We start from the raw sequence: 21,027 nt of genomic DNA, 5'->3' as shown, positions 1-21,027 counted from the left end.
AGAATAACCCTTCATTAACACGTTTCCTTTTACAATATCCTAAAGTGTATTGTGTTTTGGGAAAAGAAATCCAAGTAGTCCTTGACTTACAACAATGTGTTTAGAGGCTGTTCAAACTTACAGGGGAAAGGAGGATACAGGGAAGGGGGGATGACAGGAACTAGAAGTGCCAACAAGAGACAACAGTTGAACGATCCCAAGGACACCGACGTGGGAACGGAATGTGAATGCCCATCAAAGAAGTGCCAAATTGTAGAACTGTTACAAAAAGAACTAATTTGAACTTTATTGGACACTAGCAAGAAGGCCTGGGAGAAGGGGAAAAATACCAACTTTATGCGGGAATTTTCATATCTACGCTGTAACTGCTTGGCTTTAGTAAAAGTATACGTTTCACTGCAAATGGAATCCAGGGTCTTCCTTTCCTCAATGTCCCAAGCTGGGACAGGACCGACACTGCATCTTTCTTTTGTTCCACTTTTAGTTTCTCCCCTCCCCTTCCATTTTTCCTTTATATATTCCACTCACAACACATTTATTCCAGACCACCGTCATTCTTTCTTCAATTCCATTAACCCCTTCAGGGATGAGAGTGAAGTTTTCCTTGCCAAGAGCTTTTTGGGCTGTGCTGTAAGTACAGTGGCCGCTTCCTGTCACCTGCAGGTCTCCACTGAAAGAAAGGACACACACACAACAACAGTGAATAAGACATTCAGGATCAATGGAGGGATTGCTTTCAATGGGAAAGGCAGGAGACCCTCTACCATTCCAGACAAGTGGCTATCCAGTCACTTCTTAAAAACTTCCAGCGATGGAGCCCCTAACTGTTCTAACAGAAGTTTCTCCGTACTTCTTGGGTGCTTCTCTCTTGGATTAAATTACATCCATTGTTTCTTGTCCAGCCTTCTTTTGGAAAATAGGTTGGCTTCCTCTTCTTTGGTATGCCATAAGCACACACACACACACACACACACACACAAAAGTTGCCTGGGACTTCCGTCTCTTCCTGCTTAACTGTTCTGACCTCAGCTTCCCCAAAAAGCACTAAGCAGACTCTTTGTCCCGGCAAAACCCCTTTTATTAAATGAATGTGAATTTCTTGCATTCACATTCAGCCAAAGGCCTGGCCAACAGTCTTTCAAGGGTGTAATTAGGAGCACAGACCTTATCTAGCTTGGAGAGCTGCCAAGTAATATTTCCAAACACAGTGCTGACAAGGAAGGACTCAGCACATAGAGGCTCTGAGATGCACAGACATAGAGTCTCTGAGATGCTTCACACTACAAACGAATAATTTCTTGCAAAATCCCCCTCCCCTTTTGCTCTTTTAATCCCTATGGGAGGCGCCATTCACCATCACCTGTGGCTTTACTCCCACGTCGACCCTTAGTCATAATTGTTCTTTTCTTTTGGCAGCTCTGCGCATGTGCAGGCTGGGAACAGTCTCCAGCTGCTCCTCTGCCTCACTGCTGTCCAACTCTGAAGGCAGCTGATGACTGCCAGGCTGCCCTGGCCCCATCTCTGCCTCCCATGCAGAGCCCTCATCCAAGCCTTCCTCAGCCTCCAGGACTGGCCCAGGTTCCTCCCCAACCTCGTCGCTGTCCGACTCTGCTGCCAGCTCCACTAGCCACCGGCGGGCCAGAACAGTACCCATGTAGCCCCGGAGTCACGACAGCTACCGTACTGCCTCTCAAAGTGATGAACACATCACTTTGCAACAGTAAACCTAGTTCCCAACTGCTCTTTTAATATTTCCATAACATCTCCAGCATGATGGTTGATACCCGTAGTTTGCCAGCATCTGGATTTTTCTTACCAGGCTAAAAGTGAGGTCAGATGATCAGGCGTGGTAGGATCCAGACTCAGGGGTGGTGAGGTCACAAATGCTGCAGCTTTCGCCCAATTCTTGTTCCAGTAATGAGTGCCATCGGTCCCCAGGCTGGCTGTGATCGGTTCCCCCAATACTAGAGCCCCTTGAGTAGAGAAAACACAGACCCCAGTTATGTCCTCAAGCAAGGCATCCCAACTGCCTTCTGCATACCTACAGAGCTATAATTCCCGACTACAAAATTAGGAGACAAGGAAGGCTAGTCAAATTGTTCCATTTGAATTTTGCATCCCTCATCAATATATGTAACCACATACATACATACATACATACATACATACATACATATTAACTATAACTATATAACTATAACTGTCTGGTTTGGTTCTGCAACCCAACAAGACAGTCATAGACTTCAGAGAGAAATTAGGATTGTAGAAAAAACAATGGCTACCAACCTGCCTTCCATGGAGTAACCTGGCTTACTGGACTGCTGGCCCTGGTTACTGTTTGGCTAAACCTGGCTTATTGGACGGGTGTTCTTCTTTTTTGGTTAAATCTGGCTTATTGGACTGCTGGCATTGGTTACTGTGTGGCTAACCTGGCTTATTGTATGTTGGCCCTGGTTACTGTTTGGCTAAACCTTGCTTACTGGACTGCTGGCCCTGGTTCCTGTTTGGCTAAACCTGGCTGATTGGACTGCTGGCCCTGGTTCCTGTTTGGCTAAACCTGGCTTACTGAATTGCTGGCCCTGGTTAATGTGTGGCTAACGTGGCTTATTGGACTGCTGGCCTTGGTTACTGTGTGGCTAACCTGACTTATCGGACTGCTGGCCTTGGTTACTACTGTGTGGCTAACCTGGCTTACGGGACTGCTGGCCCTGGTTCCTGTTTGGCTAAACCTGGCTTACTGAATTGCTGGTCCTGGTTAATGTGTGGCTAACCTGGCTTATTGGACTGCTGGCCTTGGTTACCGTGTGGCTAACCTGACTTATCGGACTGCTGGCCTTGGTTACTGTGTGGCTAACCTGGCTTACGGGACTGCTGGCCGTGGTTCCTGTTTGGCTAAACCTGGCTGATTGGACTGCTGGCCCTGGTTCCTGTTTGGCTAAACCTGGCTTACTGAATTGCTGGCCCTGGTTAATGTGTGGCTAACCTGGCTTATTGGACTGCTGGCCTTGGTTACTGTGAGGCTAACCTGGCTTACGGGGCTGCTGGCCCTGGTTCCTGTTTAGCTAAACCTGACTTACTGGTTCATATTTGGCTAAACCTGGCTTACTGGACTACCAGAGGCTGTTGAAAGTGCATGTGAGAGCTTCACTCCAGGATTTGTAGTAAACGTGGGGACGCTTGGGGGCAAAGTTGGAGCAATAAAGGGGGGAGTTAGACCTGCTCTCTGGCTGTGTTCCTTTCGTGCCACACCCCTTTGGGTCATCACCTACATACGCATTCGTCAAGAAAGCCTGAACCCCGTACCTTTTTTCCTAGCCAACGAGATTACATCAGCCGCACTCTTACTCATCACTTTAGTGATATAGACAGGACAGTTGATCCGACTAGCTATAGTGATAGCCCGGAATACGGCTTCTGCTTCCAGCTGAACAACGAAAACAAAAGAAGACCAAGCGTGACCATTTTTCACATTTATTCATTATCATTGTTTATTGTTAACATCTCTATGGTGACCTATCTCAGATAACGACTCGGGAGTTTAACGGAGTCTTTATCTCCAGATCTATTAACAAGCCCAAGACTTTTATTTTCAGGGTTGGACTCTTTTTACCTTCACTGTGGTTTTTCATAGAAATAACCGAGTTGGAAGGGACCTTGGAGGTCATCTAGTCCAACCCTCCTGCTCAAGCAGGAGATCCTATAGTACCCTTTCAGACAACTGGGTGCCCAGTCTCTTCTTAAAAAGCCTCCAAGGTTGAAGCACCCACAACTTCTGGAGGCAACTTCTGTTCCACTAATTAATTGTTCTCACTGTCCAGAAATTTCTGTTAGTTCTAGGTTGGTTCTCTCCTTGATTAGTTTCCATCCATGGATGGCGCGACCTAGGAGAACAAATTCATCAGGGCAAGATTCAGCAGTCCATCTGTATTTAAAAGACAAAGGCCCCTCTTTTTGAAGACAGCAAAGTCCACATTTTGGACATAGAGGACGTCTGGTTTGAAAAAGGGGGTCAAAAAGGCCATCTGTGTCAAAATTAGGTTAGGGTTAGGGTCAGCCCTCTCTCAACAGAGTGGGAGGGGTATATCATCCAGTCTCCTACACACCATCCTTTCAGCAGTTCCAAGAAGGCTCCACACCCATTTGCACTACTCAGACGATGCTTAGGACACAGACAAACCTCCAAGTGGCCTCAACAACTCTCTAAAAGGATGCAAATGACCAGCTGTCTGCAAGGAATATAAATCCTTCCCTTCCCCTTCATCCAATCAGAGCTGAAGAAGCTTCTGGGATGAGAAGAGAAATGTCTTCAAAGAAAAAAACCAGAAATTCCAGTTGCCTCTTTAAAAAAAAAAAAAGAAAGAAAGCACCTTTGGGTTCCTTTTATGTTTCAGGTATTTCTGGAAGAAATCCTTTGGAAAACAAGGCAAGAATCCTCACCTCTTCAGGTCGGCTCAAAGCATGACCTTCTGGTCCTGTTATTCCCATTGCCAGCACCCGTTTTTGCTCCTGAAACAAAAGAGCCCAAGGTCATTCCTTGGGGGAGCGAGGGGGAGGAGCTTGAGATCCCCAAATCACAGGAAGTAGGTGGAGGCTTCCTGGGCAAATCAGAACATACCGTTTCCATTTATGAATGGAAGTTTCTCACCTGAGCTATCAAATCCCCATTTTCTGCATGCACCATGATAACAGCTCCAAGACTTTTCAGGAAGGTAAATGCTTCATAGAGCTGTGTGTAATTGACAAAGAGAAGAAGAGGAGGAGGAGAGGAGGAGGAGGAGGAGGAGGAGAACAAGAAGAGGAGAAGGAGAAGAAGATAGAGAAGAGGAGGACAAAGAAGAGGAAGAGGAGGAAGAAGTGGAAGAGGACGAGGAGGAGAGGAGGAGGAAGAGGAGGGAGAGGAGGAGGGGAAAAAGAGGAGAAAGAGAAGGAGAAGAAGAGGAGGAGGTGGAGGAGAAGAGCAGTCGGTGGAGGAGGAGGAGGAGGAGGAGGAGAAGGAAGAAGAGAAGGAGAAGGAGGAGGAGAAGAGGAGGAGGAAGAAGAAGAGGAAGAAGAGAAAGAGAAGGAGAAGAAGAGGAGGTGGAGGAGAAGAGCAGTCGGTAGAGGAGGAGGAGGAGAAGGAAGAAAAGAAGGAGAAGAAGGAGGAGGAGGAGGAGGAGGAGGAGGAAGAAAAGGAAGAGGAGGAGGAGGAGGAAGGGAGGTGGAGGTAGAGGAGGGAGAGAAGGAGGAGAAGGAGAGGAGGAAAAGAGAAGCAGAAGCAGAAGAGGAGGTAGAGGAGGAGGAGGAGGAGAAGGAGGAGAAGGAGGAGAAGGAGGAGAAGGAGAAGGAGAGTGATTTTACATGCTTATTGTTCTCTCACCTTAAAATAACATGAGATTCCCCCCCAAAAAAAGGCAAACTTCATCATGCAGAGTATATTCGTTATATCCTTACTGGCAAAATGGATCACATTCCTTCAATAACACAAACCATTTAGAAAGGGGTTTTCCCAGGGGTGGGATTCAACCGGTGTTACTACCGGTTCAGTGAGAGTGCGTCTTAGCTTTAAAAAAATTAGCTTAATCCATCTTAGCTTAAAAAAAATCAGACAGATATGAGATTTCAAATCTTGTAAGAGGGGAAAAAATGGTACATACCTGGGAATCAGTCATTTGGTAGAGATCTTTGTAGCCCATGTAGACTTGGAAAGAATTGATACCTATTGAGATTTTAAAAAAGTGAATGTCAACTCAAAACATTTTGTATACACGTTTTATAGTTGACAACAGAAAGAAGGAGGGGGAGTTTCAAAGAGCAGGCGGCAGTGTGGAATTGAAAGTACATTCCATTCATATTTTCTTCAAAGACCGATTTAATGACTGAAGCTTCTGCCACGCAAAAATCTAATTGAAGAGCGTGATTGATGACTCTTGGCTATGGACGTGTTTCGTTGGATGATACACCCAGAGAGGTGGGGGGGAAAAACAGGATCAAGGGTGACTGTGAATTACGTATCTTAGGAGTTGGCTACACCTAGGTAAATGCCGGACGTAGAATGTTACCTTCAAATCTTTTTTAGTTTTGGGAGTGTGGCTCGAGGCTCATGATTTAATTGGAGTAACTGCTAGAATCCTGACAATGAATTTATTCACACACAATTCAGACTGTTCTCAACTTACGACCACCGTAGAGCCCCCAAATCTCGGTTGCTAAGTGAAACATTTCTAAAAGTGAGTTTGGTCCCCTTCTGACCACCTTTCTTGCCAATAATTGTTAAATGAATCGCTGCAGTTGCTCAGTTAGTGACACGGTCATTAAGTGGCTTCCCCGTGGACTTTGCTGTATAAATAAGAACCGATCGCCAAGAGTTCTGAATTCTGAGTTCTGAAGGGGATTAGAACTAACTGGTGCCATAAACACATATTTCAACTAACAATACACGGAGAGCCTGTTTTATTTTGGGATTGATAAACTATGAATTCACTTCCTACCTACGTAATAGGGATAAGCTAATTTTCTGTTTTGGCCTAGAGGTAGAGCTGTCGCCTCACAATCAGGAGACTATGAGTTCAATCCTAGGTAGAGGCAGATATTTCTCTCTCTGGGCAGAATGAGAATATATCTGCCAAACAAAACTCCGTACTGGTGACAGGAAGGGCATCCGGCCAGTAAACACTCAGCTCCGTTCAGTTGTCCAGACTCCACACCGCAAGGGATTATGGGGTCGTTAAAAGAGGACGGATGATATGTCCAAACGCTGAAGGGTGTAGTGAGCACACTTACAAAATGCTCTCCCCCAAAAGCTCTTACTACAAACCTTTGCTTTGCACCAGATTTTCGAGATCTTCCTGGATCCCATCATACCAGTCGGTGATGTCCACATGCAGAGAATAATCACAACAGGATTTGCTCTCCGCTGACTCTTTCCACTTTCCAAACGCCGTTAATAAATTGGAGCCGGGCTCTGGAAGGATGTGATCAACTGTGAGAGAAAGAGAAAGAGAGAGGGAGAGAGAAGGAGGGAGAGAGACAGAGAAAGAGAGAGGGAGAGAGAGGGGGAGAGAAAGGGGGAGGGAGAAAGAGAGCAAGAGAGAGAGGGAGGGAGAAAGAGAGAGAGAGAGAGAGAGAGAAAGAGAGAGGGAGAGAGAGAGGCGTGAGCTAGTCGGCCTCCTGCACCACAGCAGGGGGGAGCATTTTTCACTGTCCCTGGGCTCTGGGGGCTTTCCTTGAGCCTCTAGGAGGGCGAAAGCAGCCTCCCCTGGGCTCCAGAGGCCCTCCGGATGCCGGAAACAGGCCCATTTCCAGCCTTCCAGAACCTCCAGGAGGCCCATTTTTGGCCCTCCGTCAGCTTCCGCACAGGCCCTGTACTTACCTGGCATTCAAAACAGGCCACATGGGGACCCCTGGGAGGGGCGGGACAGGGTGGGCAGGGCCAGCCAGGGGTGGGATTTACCGGTTCACCGAACTGTGCAGAATCCTGGACTCCGAAGGCTTTTTTCGAACCTCCGGGAGGGCGAAAATGGCCTCCCCCAAGCTCCGGAGGCCCTCCGGAGGCCGGAAACGGTCCCGTTTCCAACCTTCTGGGCCTCCGGGATGCCTGTTTTTTGCCCTCCCGAAGCCTCCGCATGGCCCTGCACTTACCTGTATCCAAAACGGGCCACGCGGAGACTCCTGGGAGGGGCATGGCAGGATGGGCGGGACCAGCCAGGGGTGGGATTTACCGGTTCGCCAAACTACGTAGGCTTAGTTAGAGGATCGCCCAAACCTGTATGAACCCATAGCAGCTCAGCCCTGCCCATGACCTCAAACCCATGTATTTCCTGTTCATCGGTAAACCATCTTTCCAATCAGCCTCCATGTTTCCAGTGTATTTCTCCCCGCTTGGAACTGAACCCAGATGGATATTTCTTCCAACAAATGGAGGGAAAACCAACAACGACGACAACCAGAAAGTCTTTTGGAAAAGCACCAGGGGCGGGATTCAATTTTTTTTAACAACCGGTTCTGTGGGCATGGCTTAGGTGGTGGGCGTGGCTTGGTGGTCATGTGACTGGGTGGACATGGCTTGGTGGTCATGTTATTGGCTGGGTGTGGCCAACTCAATATCACTCACATCGAGGCACGCATCTCCTCGCCTGGCCTCTCATGACTGTGGGGATGCTGCAACAGTTGTAAGTGTGAAAAATGGTCATAAGTCACTTTTTCAGGGCCATTGTAACTTTGAATGGTCACTCCACACAAGCAAAGTATCAGCAAAGGAAGGGGAAAAAAACTCCAGAGAAGTTTCTGAGACAGGAAGTCTAGTCCTGCCAAGAATGTAATAAGGGTTAATGGAGAGGCAGTTTCTGTAAGCAACACCAGAATGTTTCCTTCCTTCCTTCCTTACAGGATTAGGCCAGTAATTTCTTCTAACAACCGGTTCCCTGAACTGCGTAGAATGTTAACAACCAGTTCTAGCGAATACCGTATATGCTGGCGTATAAGACGACCCGGCATATAAGACGACCCCCCAACATTTCCACTCAAAATATAGTTTGTTATATACTCGCCCCTCTTCCGCACGCCTTCCACTTTTGCACTTTTTTTTTTTGAGGCACTTTTGTGCACTGTGGAATGAATCCCGTGAAGCCGAAAGGAGCAGCCAGCCTTCTCCCAGCTCCCAAGGAAACAGAGCTCGCACCGCCCGGGCTCCGCTGAGGTATCCGGCTGGGGCTGTCAGGAGTTGTTACCGCTGGCGCAGCTCCGCGGCTCCAGTCCCGTTGCCTCGGAAGGGAAGGCAAAAAGGAAGAGCCGCGGCGGCGCTTTGCAATGGCAGCAGCGGCTCCTGGTTTTGCCTTTCCCTTCCCGAGGCAACGCGGACTGGAGCTGGAGCGCGCCAGCGGTAACAACTCCTGACAGCCCCAGCCGGATACCTCAGCGGAGCTCGGGCGGTGCAAGCCTCGTTTCCTTGGGAGCTGGGAGAAGGCTGGCTGCTCCTTTCGGCTTCACGGGATTCGCTTTCCACGGTGCGCAAAAGTGCCTCAGCTGCGGGCAGCCGCAGTGCTTCCCAATTACTATTTGCCGGCGTATAAGACGACCTGGCGTATAAGACGACCCCCCCAATTGGAGGCATGTTTTTCAGGGCAAAAAAGTTGTCTTATACGCCGGCAAATACGGTAGGTGCAAACTGGTAGAATCCTACCCCTGAAAAGCACTTTTGGGACAGCCATGAGCTGGAGGACAGAGAATCTCCACAGACATCCCTGGGAGAGGTTGAATCTCAGCTGCTTCAACACTTACTGACGGTGGTCGTGCCTCCGGCCAATGCAGCCTTTGTTCCTTGGTAAAAGTCATCAGCTGCCACTAAGCCTTGAACGGATTTCTGGAGGTAAGTGTTGCTGTCGATGCCACCTGGAAGGATCATGTAGTCGGTTGCGTCGATGGTCTTTGGGCTTCCAGGAACAATCAGGTTCTCCCCAATTTGTCTAGCAGGAAGAAAGCATGACTGCTTACTCTTTTATGGACGGAGGCCCTGAAACATCTCAAATATACATTTTTTTCCTTTAAAGCAGAGGTCTCCAAACTTAGCAACTTTAAGACTTGTGGGCTTCAATTCCCAGAATTCCTCCTCCAGTCATGTTAGCTCAGGAATTCTGGGAGTTGATGTCCACAAGTCTTAAACTTGCCAAGTTTGAAGACCCTCCTTGTCTTAGGCCGAAAATCTTAGGTGCTATAGCAGAGGTCTCCAAACTTGACAGCTTTAAGACTGGTAGACTTCAACTCCCAGAATTCCTCCACCGGTCATGTTAGCTCAGGAATTCTGGGAGTTGAAGTCCACAAGTCTTAAACTGACCAAGTTTGAAGGCAAGTGGATTGAAGTTTGAAGACAAGTTTGAAGGCAAGTGGGTCAGCCCTAAAAATCACCAAATACTTAAAAGCCAGGAAACACCAACAGAAAAACTTAGGAACACCCTACAGAAGAAGATATAATTAAAAAAAAACATTGGACTGTGCAGAGGTGGATAGATTAACAATGAAGATAAAAGAAAAAAAAAAGACACAGAAGATTTTCGAACTTGCAACTTATTTTGTCAATGGTTAGACAACAGAGGTAGAAATTAGCAACTTAAGATGTTTGCGAATCGACCCAGACAGTACTTTTAAGCACTTATTTTATGTCAAGAGAAAACCAATACAAAATATTTTTTTTAAAATCACCAAGGGACAGATTTCCCAAGACAGCTCGCTATGTTTTTTAGAGTGAAAATTTTGCTAGGAAGCACTGAAACCCTCTGTCAGCTGTTCGTCCAATATTGAGGGGGTGAACAATAAGATACCAACTCACTCGTGGAGCTTCAGTGAAGTTTTTATTCGTCTCCCACACCACAACAACAGGTAACAGCGATCAAATTATGTTTAAAGTCAGCTCTGTGTTTCGTTACAACCCAGAGCTGTATTTATACATGTTATACCTTGGATAATAACATAATTACTATAACCACCTTCCGGCCGCCTTCGCTGCCTAACATCCGACATCCTTAAATTAAAGAAACATGGTAACTGCACCTTTCCCCTGCTCGATGAGTCCATGCACCCCCATTTGCCCCGCACCATTATTACAACATCATCCCTTTGACATCCAGCCATGAATCATCATTATTGCACCACTCCTTGTCAGGAAGTCAATGTCAGTCATTTGAGGAATTTTCATCATAACGCCAACATGGTAAGACAATCAATGTCAGGTAAGTAAAAGACTATGGTCGTATCGCATCTTGGCTGTCTCGGCTCCAGTCCGTTCTTTATTGGAGTCGTGACACCCTCCTCACCCCACAGCAGCCTCAAGAAGCCACCTGAGCACTGTTTCAATTATATAAACGAACCACAGGTAGTCCTGAACTTACAACAGTTCATTTCGTGAGCATTCAAACTGATGGTGGGCACTGAAAAAAAGCGACGTATGATCAGTGTCAGGGTTCCGATGGACGCCCTCATTAATTCATGAGCCTCAAGCCAAGTTTCGAAAGAAATCCAATTATTCATGAGGAGCAACATGTTGGCGCTTTCCCCAAGTGCAGTCGGCTGTGCCCTACGTCAGTGGTAGTATTCAAATAAAGTTGCCACCGGTTTGGTGGCCGTGATTTGGTGGCCGCGCTTTGCACGCATGTACACACTTTGCGTGCACGCGTGCACCAAACACGCACTTTGCGCAGGCACAGAGGCATTCTAACTTGCCTCCTGCAAGCCTGCACGATGGTGGTCACTGCAGCAGCCGTGCAACGCTATTCTGTGCCACGCAAAGCAGCTGCACTTTGAATTCTGGCCATAAAAGTGAGTACGGGAGCCCGGGCGGGCGGGTGGGCCAACCACAGAGCAGCGAAGAGAACTGGTTCGGTCTCCGCTGCTCATCACCGCTACCAGCTCTCCAGAACTGGGCAGAACCAGTCGAATACCACCACTGCCCTATGTCATTTACTGCCCACCTATGACCCTGTTTCCCCCCATCCTCCCAGGGTGCATCATAAATCACATTCTCCAACAGAGCACTTTCCCGGGCTGTAGAAAACATGCCTCTCCGGCTGGCTCTGGTAACCTGGGACACAATCTGGAGAAAGGCATGCGTGGAATGTGCTTCTGGTCATAGCAACTGAACTGCTCCATCAGATCTCTCCCCCGACTCCTTCTTATGGCAACTCGAGAGCAAGCTAGGAATGCTTTACGAGTTGACAATCAGTTTATCACACGTCCTACTGTTGCACCAACTTCATGGCCACGTGAACAAAATTCAGACGCTAGGCAACTGATTCATATTTATGACGGTTGCAGCATCCTGAGGTCAGGGGATCTTGTTTTGTGACCTTTGGACAAGCAAAGTCAATGGGGGAAGACAGATTCACTTAACAATGCCTGAAGTTACTAACTTAACAACTGCAGCAAGGAAGGTTGTAACATGAGGAACCTAGAGATGATGGACAGGTCGTTGGGCATACTCCAAGGGTCGTACATTTGAAAAATGGTCCTTAGTCACGTTTTTCAGTGCCTGTGATGACTCAGGACATGACACAAAGGCAACACAGTCAGATAAGCAATAATAAAGTTGGAGATAATAAGAGTCCCTTTATTATCTCCAACTTTGCCCCCAATGTCCAGGTACCTTTGGCTGGAGAAAAACTCTCCCAGGAACAGCTTTTAACTGTAGACAATTCAGTCCAAAACAAGGTACACACAAACTGTAACTAAAAATCCAAACAAACCAAGCAGAAGTAATTAACTTGACAGAGCAGGAGAAGGAATTTCAGACTTGAAAGAATGGCAAAACTCACACAGTTGGGAAGTCGCCAGGAACACAGATTAGCCACGATGGTACAAGATAAATTCACGATGTGCTCCCAACAACTTGCTGCATGTAGCTTCCCTTTTTAAACACTGTGTTCCCAGCTGCAGCTAATGAAGGGAATCAGGGCCCTTTCCTCCCCTGTAAGCCACGCAACTCACATTGCTCCCTTTTCCGTTCCTCTCTGCATGCCCTAGGATGAAGAGGGGGTGGGCATGGGTCTTCCTCTGAATTCCCTCTCCCTTGTTCTACCTCTTCCCTGCTCTGCCCAGCCAGACTTTGCCCTTCCCCAGTTTCTTCCACAGCCAGCAGAGCCACACCCCCACTCCCTGTCAGCTGTTTGGCTTCCCCCTCCAAGTCAGATTCTGACAGGGGCATGACAGTGCCATTGTAACTTTGAACTGTCACTAAATTAACTGTTGTAAGTCGAGGATAATCATTTAACCTTATCACTGTCTGCTTTTTGCCTCTCTGTGTGTCATTTTTTAAATTTGAGTGATTAGCAAACCAAGTTAGTCAAAGCATCCTAAAAGAAGGTGCATCTTGTGTACCAACTAAATGTGCAAATAAATTTCAGGGTTTCAATACTAACTTTATAAGTCCATCCTCCACATACATGTCGGCATAGAAGGAGTGGTCATCGTTGATGATTCGCCCGTTCTTAATGAATAAACCATCACCCTGAGTGGACACAAAACAGAAACAGTGAGGACAACATTCAAATAATTAGATCATACTGTCTTGTAACATGACTTCAGTATCTAAAAGAAGGGGTGACTTCTTGCCTCATCTTTTGAGAGGTCTTCTCCCTGGACAAACCACCATTCAGGGCTTACAGGATTGTGGGTTTACAGAATTGTGGCTTTTTTCAGTATTGTGGAGCAGAATTCCACCTTCCAAGCATACCACACACCTATTAGATACGGCTCCTACAGTGAAACACTTCCGTTTCTGAATTGCAAGAAGACACGAGATATATAATAACTTCAGAGCTTGACACTCTGGGTCAGGGGTTTCCAACCTTGGCAACTCGTGGACTTCAATTTCCAGAATTCCCCAGCCAGCCATTCTGGGAGTTGAAGTCCACAGATCTGGGAGTTGAAGTCCACAATACTGGGAGTTGAAGTCCACAGATCTGGTGGGAGGATTCTGGCAGTTACCCCCAATTAAATCTCGAGCCAAACTTCCAAAACTTTAAAAGGATTTATTGAGAGTTAATATGCCGGCAATGCCTGGGTGTAGCTGAGGCACATAATTCATTGTCACCCTTGACCCTGGTTTCCCTCTACCCCCTGGGTGTATCATAATTCATATTCACCAATGGGACACATACATAGCCAAGAGTCATCAATCATGCTCTCCAGTTAGAATTTTGCATGGCAGAAACTTCAGTCACCTAATTACTATCTTTGAAAACTATTTGTGGAATGCAAGCTGCCCACTGCTCCCCCCTCTCTTTCTGTTGGCAACACTAAAAAGACCTTAGAAATATTTTATGAGTTGACATCTGGGAGTTGAAGTCCAAAATTCTGGGAGTTGAAGTCCACGGTTAGTTACTCAAATCTGATAAATTCAGAATTTCCAAATAGTGAGGTAGCCCTTTAGGTATTGCTCCAAGGGCTCCAATTACAATTGGGATAACACACGATTTCATTTTCCAAAGTCGCTCAACTTCAATTTGTAAGTCCCAATACTTTGTGATTTTTCTTGCTGTGTGTCTTCAATTCGTGCATCACCAAGTATTGCAATGTCAATGAACCAACTATTGTTATGTCAGGTGTGTTATGGGCCAAGTGCCTATTTTATTTTTATTAATTATTATTATTATTATTATTATTATTATTATTATTATTATTATTATTATTATTATTATTATTATTATTATTATTATTTATTAATTATTAATTATTAATATTAACAACTTTTATTCATTAAACATGAATCGGTCAACTGAACATTTATTTGTATCACAAATATCATTGACTGGCTCTGATGGTTGATTTTTTTGTTATTATTATTGTTATTATTAATATGCTCATCTCACCATTTCATGTGACTCTTCAGGGTTTCAGCACTAACTTTATAAGTCCATCCTCCACATACATGTCAGTGTAGAAGGAGTGGTCAGATCTGGTGGCAGATCTCTTCCAAGTCTCTTGCTCAACAATTATTTTGGTTTATGATCTGAACAATGAATAATGAAAAGAAGCCATGGCTTGTTCTGATCTCGTTTTGGGAATGTAATCTTGGACTGTGGTTGCTATTTTTTCCAAATTGGGTCTAGTGATGGATCCCATAATTGTTGAAACTAGCCATTCTCCCTCCCTCTCTCTCCCCCTCTCTTTCTCTTTCTCTCTCTCTCTCTCACACACACACCACCACCACAACCACCACCACACACCATTGTAAAAGAACCTGGCCCGGATTTTGCCCCTTGCTCCATCTTGTCGAGACCTCTCCTCCTAGGACACATTTCCCTTCTTGCTTTTCTTTTTTTAAATTTTGATATACAAGTTTCAGTCCATCCACACGTGATGCCATTGTGTAGACATCCCTCGTACAATTACAACAATATTTAGGGGCTATTAATTGGACCCGTCCCTATTTTGGCATCACTACACACATGCTCAACCCCCTGTTTGAGGTGTTAAAGGGAGGAACCACTCCAGGGGATAAAATTACCATTACAGATCATCAATTAAAAATCACCCAGGACATATAGCACATTATGCAGAAAAGGTGGGTCAACCGATGTCACAACAATGCTCCTATTTCCTTAATCTTGCTCAATACATCCCCTCCTTACCTACTGCTGTATTAACCCAAAAGTCTCAGCACACTAGCAACCTCCTTATCTTAGAATGGATACATCTTCCTCAACACTCCTAAAAAATCTCTTAGTCTGTTAAAACTGGCTGTTGAAAATGCAAATGAGGATTGCAAGAGGATTCTGCAGCCTCTATCTGCCCGAGGGGGGGCTTCCCTCTCGGACTATCTAAAGGCTTGCAGAATCGTGGGAACTGAGGACCATGATTGTTTGTTGCAAGTAGGTGGATGGGTCAAGCAGGGTTGAGGAAGGAAAGAGGAAATCAGGATTTGCAGTCATGATAGGAGCAGGGGAGGTCATAAAAGGGCTCCCTCCCTTCCTTCATGGTCTGCGCAGAAATGTGAGTTGTTAGGATTGGAAACCTGAGGAAAAAGAGAAAGATGAGTTGGAAGAGGAAAGATGTGTGTATGTGTGTGTCTGTGAATGCAATGAGGGGAATTCTGAATGTTTGCAAGTAAACAAGAAAGTAGCAAGGAAAAAAGAAATGGGAGGGCGACCCCTAGTGGGCTGGCCTTTCCAGAGAACATAGATTGATTTCACCAAAACACTAGAGAAAGGGAGGGGCAATACCAGCCCATCGCTTTTCTGAGTAAAACTCTCTGTCTTTACCTTCTCAACCCACTATGGTTCAACTTCAGCTCGCTCTGCTTTGTATCAAGGGACGTCACCGAGCCAAGGCTTTGCTCGGTCATGATCTTCAAGCTATACACATTCCTTTCAAACTCTCTCAATGGGACCCCCTTTTTCAGACGTCAGATGTATTGCAGGACGCTCTGGAGAATGGATTGGTCCCATCTCTTGCCATCTCCCTTCTGACCCCCGTTTGCAGCTAATTAAAACGGTACCTATTACCTTTTCCTCTCCAGTAGTTACTTTTCCACTAATTCAAGCCATCACAGTTTTTACTGATGGCTCTAAAACTCATGGTGCTTGTGTCTGGTATGATCAAGCTAACTGGCACAAGCAACTGACAAAGCCCCAATCATCGGCACAGCAAGCTGAATTAGCTGCTTTTAACTTAGCCTTGGAGACATTTCCTGAGCAACCAATTAACATCATAACGGATAGTCTATATGTCTCCCAATTGGTCTTACACATTTTTGAGGCATATCTGTCTCCTTCTATACAACCATCATTAATGACACTGTTGCTTCGGCTGCAAATGCTCATTCAATCTAGGACCCATCCTTTATTTGCAGCCCACATACATAGTCATCAACACCTCCCAGGTTTCCTTTCAGAAGGGAACCAGGTAGCTGATACTGCTTGTAAAGTACTTTCCATCAGTATTAAGATGCCTCAACCTTCCCCTCTAACAGCAGGGGAAAGTCATAGTTATTTTCATCAAAACAAAAAGGCTCTGGTTAAACAATTTGGTATTTCTTTGGAAGAAGCAACTGCAATTATACAACAATGCCCCACTTGCAGTTTGCAAGCAAAAGCCCTTCCTCAAGGGACTAATCCCAGGGGCGTAGAGGCTTGTGAGACATGGCAAATGGATGTCACTCAATTCTCACCTTTTGCCCCTTGGAAATACCTTCACGTGTCTATTGACACCTATTCAGGGTTCATCATGGCCACCCCGCAAAGGGGAGAAGCCTCCAATGTCATCAATCATTACATTCGCACCTCCTCCCAGGCTTCTATAAGCTCTTCGTTCAGCAAATTGTGGTAGTTTGCAAAAACAGCAAAATTCTCTTTTTTTACCAGCCCTCCAATCAAGGCGGGTTAGAAACACGCTTAAAAGCAAAAAAAAAAAAAACTATTTAAAAAGATCAACATCAAAAGGTCCGGAGCCTTTTCTCAGTTTCTCATCGGGTGCGCTGGGCAGCTTTTCTACATTTTGAGAAATAGAAATCAATTGATCCGGTTCAATTCCTTCTTCCAAAGGTGGGTTTCAAAATAAAGGAGAAGAGATGGATAGATAGGTAGGTAGGCAGGTAGGTAGGTAGGTAGAGATAGATAGATAGATAGTTAGATAGATAGATAGATAGATAGATAGATAGATAGATAGATAGATAGATAGATAGATAGATAGCCATAGAGATAGATAGAGATGGATGGATGGATAGGTAGGTAGATAGGTAGAGATAGAGGTAGAGATGGATGGATGGGTAAGTAGGTAGAGATAGAAATAGAGATAAAAGTAGAGTAGAGATAAAGGTAGAGGTAGAGATAAAGATGGATGGATGGATAGGTAGGATAGAGATTCCAGATATCGGTGATGGCAGCTTTCATAGAGTATAGAAATGGATGGATGGATTCTTCCAAGGTAGGGTTTCAAAAAAGTAGGAGAATAGATGGATAGATAGGTAGGTAGGTAGGTAGGGAGGGAGGGAGAGAGAGAGAGAGAGAGAGATGGGTAGGTAGGTAGGTAGATAGGTAGAGATAGAGGTAGAGATGGATGGATGGGTAAGTAGGTAGAGATAGAAATAGAGATAAAAGTAGAGGTAGAGATAAAGGTAGAGGTAGAGATAAAGATGGATGGATGGATAGGTAGATAGAGATAGAGATAGATATGGATGGATGGGTAGGTAGGTAGAGAGATGGATGGGTAGGTAGGTAGGTAGGTAGAGAGAGATGGATGGATGGATAGATGGGTAGGTAGATAGAGAGAGATGGATGGATGGATAGGTAGGTAAATAGGTAGAGATAGAGGTAGGGATGGATGGATGGATGGGTAGGTAGGTCGAGATAGAGATAGAGATGGATGGGTAGGAAGATAAGAGATAGAAATAGAAATAAAAGTAGAGGTAGAGATAAAGGTAGAGGTAGAGATAGAGATGGATGGATGGATGGATGGATGTAGATATGGATGGATGGGTAGGTAGGTAGGGAGAGAGATGGATGGATGGATGGATGGATAGGTAGGTAGGTAGATAGAGATGGAAATGGGTGGATGGATAGTTAGGCAGATAGAGGGATAGGTAGATAGAGATGGATGGATTGGTAGGTAGATAGAGATGGATAGGTAGATAGAGATGAGAGATGGATGGATGGATGAGTAGGTAGGTAGATAGATAGAGATGGATAGAGATAGAGATGGATGGATGGATAGGTAGGTAGAGATAGAGACAAAGGTAGAGGTAGAGATAGAGATATTTGCCGCTCAGGGTTGACACTCGGGGTCCTTGATGCTCTCTGAGCTTTTGGGGGTTTTCATGGAAGTCTGGTCCTCTATTCCGTGCCTGACCCGGGAAGAAGGCGAGGAGCTCGGACCGAGCCTTCCTTCCTTTCCAGGCTTCCCATCCCTGCCGTGCGGACCCGAGAACTTCCCTTCCCACCGCTTCTCCCGGCCGCGCCCGCCCGTTCCTCTTCCCCCGGCGGCGGAGCGAAGCAGCCAGGCAGGCAGACAAAGCCTCCGCCAGAGACCCCCCCTCCACCTTTCCCCTCTCCCTTCCCAGCCCACCCGACTCCACCCCACATCGCTTACCTGCCGGGGAAGCCCCTCGGGGTCCGGGACGCGAGCCATGCCGCGGGGTCTCGGCGGCGGGCTCCCTTCCCAACGACGGCGGGAGGGGCTGGCTGGCTGGGGGGGGAGACTGGCGACCCCGCCCTGCGCAGCCCAGGAAGCGGAAAAGGGCCCCCTCCCCTTTCCTCCGCCATCCGCAGGTTCTCCGTTATAGGTCTGCACCCCCGCCCCGGCACCAGGGGTCTCTCTCTCTCCCTCCCCCTCCCGCCCTCCCCCACGACCCCTCCCGGGGCGGTGCACCTGCCTCTTGCCGAAGGAAGAGCCCCCCTCCTGCAAGGGGCTTGCCCGGCGACCCCCTTTAGCCCCCATGCCCAAATAACACTTCGGTGGGACCCGACGGGTTGGGGCTGACCCCCGACACACACATTCCGAGCCCCTCCCCTCGAAATGCAACCAGCCTCTCCCCCTCGTTTCTTAGCATTCCCGCAAAGGGCTGGTTTGGGAGGGGGGGGGGCGAAGTGTTAGGCGGGACCCTGATTTCTTGATCTGTTCTGCTTGGGGAGGCCACCTTCATCTGAACCGCCTTTCTGTGGGGCAAACGAACACATTTGCATTTCTACCTAGATTTGAGAGGGTCCCTGCTGCTCTCTGAGCTGGGTGGTTTTCTTGCAGATGTTTCATGGCCCAGCTAGGTAACACCATCGGTGCAAGAAGGGAGGGGGTTTGCAGAGAGGAGGAGGAGGAGGAAGGAGGAAGGAAGGAAGGAAGGAAGGGGAGGGGAGGAAGGAGGAAGGAGGAGGAGGGGGGGAGGAAGAAGGAAGGAAGGAAGGAAGGAAGGAAGGAAGGAAGGAAGGAAGGAAGGAAGGAAGGAAGGAAGGAAGAGGAAGGAAGGAAGGAAGGAAGGAAGGAAGGAGGGAGGAAGGAGGAAGGAAGGAGGGGAGGAAGGAAGGAAGGAAGGAAGGAAGGAAGGAAGGAAGGAAGGAAGGAAGGAAGGAAGGAAGGAAGGAAGGAAGGAAGGAAGGAAGGAAGGAAGGAAGGAAGGAAGGAAGGAAGGAAGGAAGGACAACTGTGAGGTCCTTGGTGCTTTCTGAGCTTGGTAGTTTTCTTGCAGACATTTCATGACCCAACTAGGTAACATCATCAGTGCTAGGAGGAAGTGGCTTTGCAGGGGAGGGGAGGAGGAGGGAGGACTGTAGGATGCATGGTGCTCTCTGAGCTTGCTTGTTTTCTTGCAGACCTTTCAGCTAGGTAACAGCATCAGTGCTCCTAAGGAGTGAGGTCTGCTGTCAGTGTATATTCTGGTCTCTTGCCTGTGGGTGGGGGTGCTCTTAGAGATTTTTTTGGTTGGGATGAATCTCTAAGAAGACCACCTACCCACACAGACAGGCAAATCCCCAGAATTTAAACTGACAGCAAACATCACTCCTTACTACCAGCAGCACTGATGATGTTACCTAGAGAGCACCAAGGACCTCACAGTCTTTTCCTCCTCCTCCTCCTCCTCCTCCTCCTCCTCCTCCTCCTCCTCCTCCTCCTCCTCCTCCTCCTCCTCCTTAATCCCCATTCCCCTCTAGCACTGATGATGTTCCCTAGTTGGGTCATGAAATGCCTGCAAAAAACTCACCAAGTTCAGAGAGCACCAAGGATCAACCCTTAGCTACAAATATTCTCCTTTATTGCTACCTAGGTATGTATACAATCACTTATTTATTTATTTGGAAAGTGTATACTGCCCCCTACTCACCCATAGTGACTCAAGGCGGCCTACATGGATATAAAAACAGCATATAAAAGCAAGAAAAATAATAAAAAGAAAAATAATAAAATAATAACGTCCCATCCCAGAGTTCCTCCTCCTGGGTAAGTAAGATTGTGCAAAGCACGGGAAAACGTGGAAAGAAGCAAAGATCCAAAGGAATTACAAGCGGAAAATAAGTGGCTTTTTAACGCAGAGCTTTCCTAATAGAAACAGCTGCAAATCAAACTCATTCCCAAGATGAAAATAGTTTTCGCAGTCAGATGGGAGAACAACAACAACAACAACAAAAGCTCACATCCACGGGTCAATAAGAGTACTGGACAATCTTGTCTCAAGCCTGCACAAAGAACAAGCACTACGGCCTTCTGGAATCAGTTTTGTAAAAACTCAGCAAATCACCACACCCTGCTAAGATTTCTTGCACATGTCGCTTCTGTGACTTGCATGCAAAACTTGCAGGTATATGATGGACTATTAAGCAGGGTTTTAAACGGTTTTAAAGCATTAGTACTTTCAGTTGGAGAGTAACACAATTGTGCTTGAATAGCTGCCTTCAATAAAGGAGAATATTTGTAGCTCAGGGTTGAATTGTGGGGTCCTGGGCGCTCTCTGAGCTTGGTGGGGGTTTTTTACAGACGTTTCATGACCCAACTAGGGAACATCATCAGTGCTAGAGGAGGAGGAGGAAGAAGAGGAGGAGGAAGAGGAGAATTGTGGGGTCCTTGGTGCTCTCTGAGCTG

At 46.6% G+C, this 21,027-nt stretch overlaps 1 protein-coding gene across 5 annotated transcripts in view; it reads right to left on the bottom strand.

The window, feature by feature from the left end:
- The window catches only part of CRMP1 (collapsin response mediator protein 1), a 31,350-nt gene that overhangs the window by 6,758 nt on the left and 3,565 nt on the right, over positions 1-21,027 (bottom strand). For 2 of the 5 annotated variants that reach the window (XM_087963474.1, XM_087963473.1), the window contains exons 2-10: positions 12,882-12,970; positions 9,256-9,440; positions 6,794-6,958; positions 5,634-5,695; positions 4,646-4,726; positions 4,438-4,506; positions 3,304-3,424; positions 1,817-1,973; positions 529-670 (exon numbers count right to left, since the gene is read on the bottom strand). In XM_087963474.1, the coding sequence (XP_087819600.1) occupies positions 529-670; positions 1,817-1,973; positions 3,304-3,424; positions 4,438-4,506; positions 4,646-4,726; positions 5,634-5,695; positions 6,794-6,958; positions 9,256-9,440; positions 12,882-12,970 (1,071 nt within the window). Of the gene's footprint in view, positions 1-528; positions 671-1,816; positions 1,974-3,300; positions 3,425-4,437; positions 4,507-4,645; positions 4,727-5,633; positions 5,696-6,793; positions 6,959-9,255; positions 9,441-12,881; positions 12,971-14,333; positions 14,552-18,549; positions 18,674-21,027 lie in introns of those variants that run through there. The other 3 variants (XM_087963471.1, XM_087963472.1, XM_087963470.1) reach the window with 3 other exon arrangements.

The sequence above is a fragment of the Notechis scutatus genome, chromosome 4 (genome assembly GCF_049901735.1).
Source record: "Notechis scutatus isolate UNSWTSFEM ecotype Mainland chromosome 4, rNotScu1.2, whole genome shotgun sequence".
NCBI classification, from domain to species: Eukaryota; Metazoa; Chordata; class Lepidosauria; order Squamata; family Elapidae; genus Notechis; species Notechis scutatus.
The sequence above is the reverse complement of the archived record's forward strand: the minus strand, read 5'-3'. Positions and strand labels throughout refer to the sequence as shown.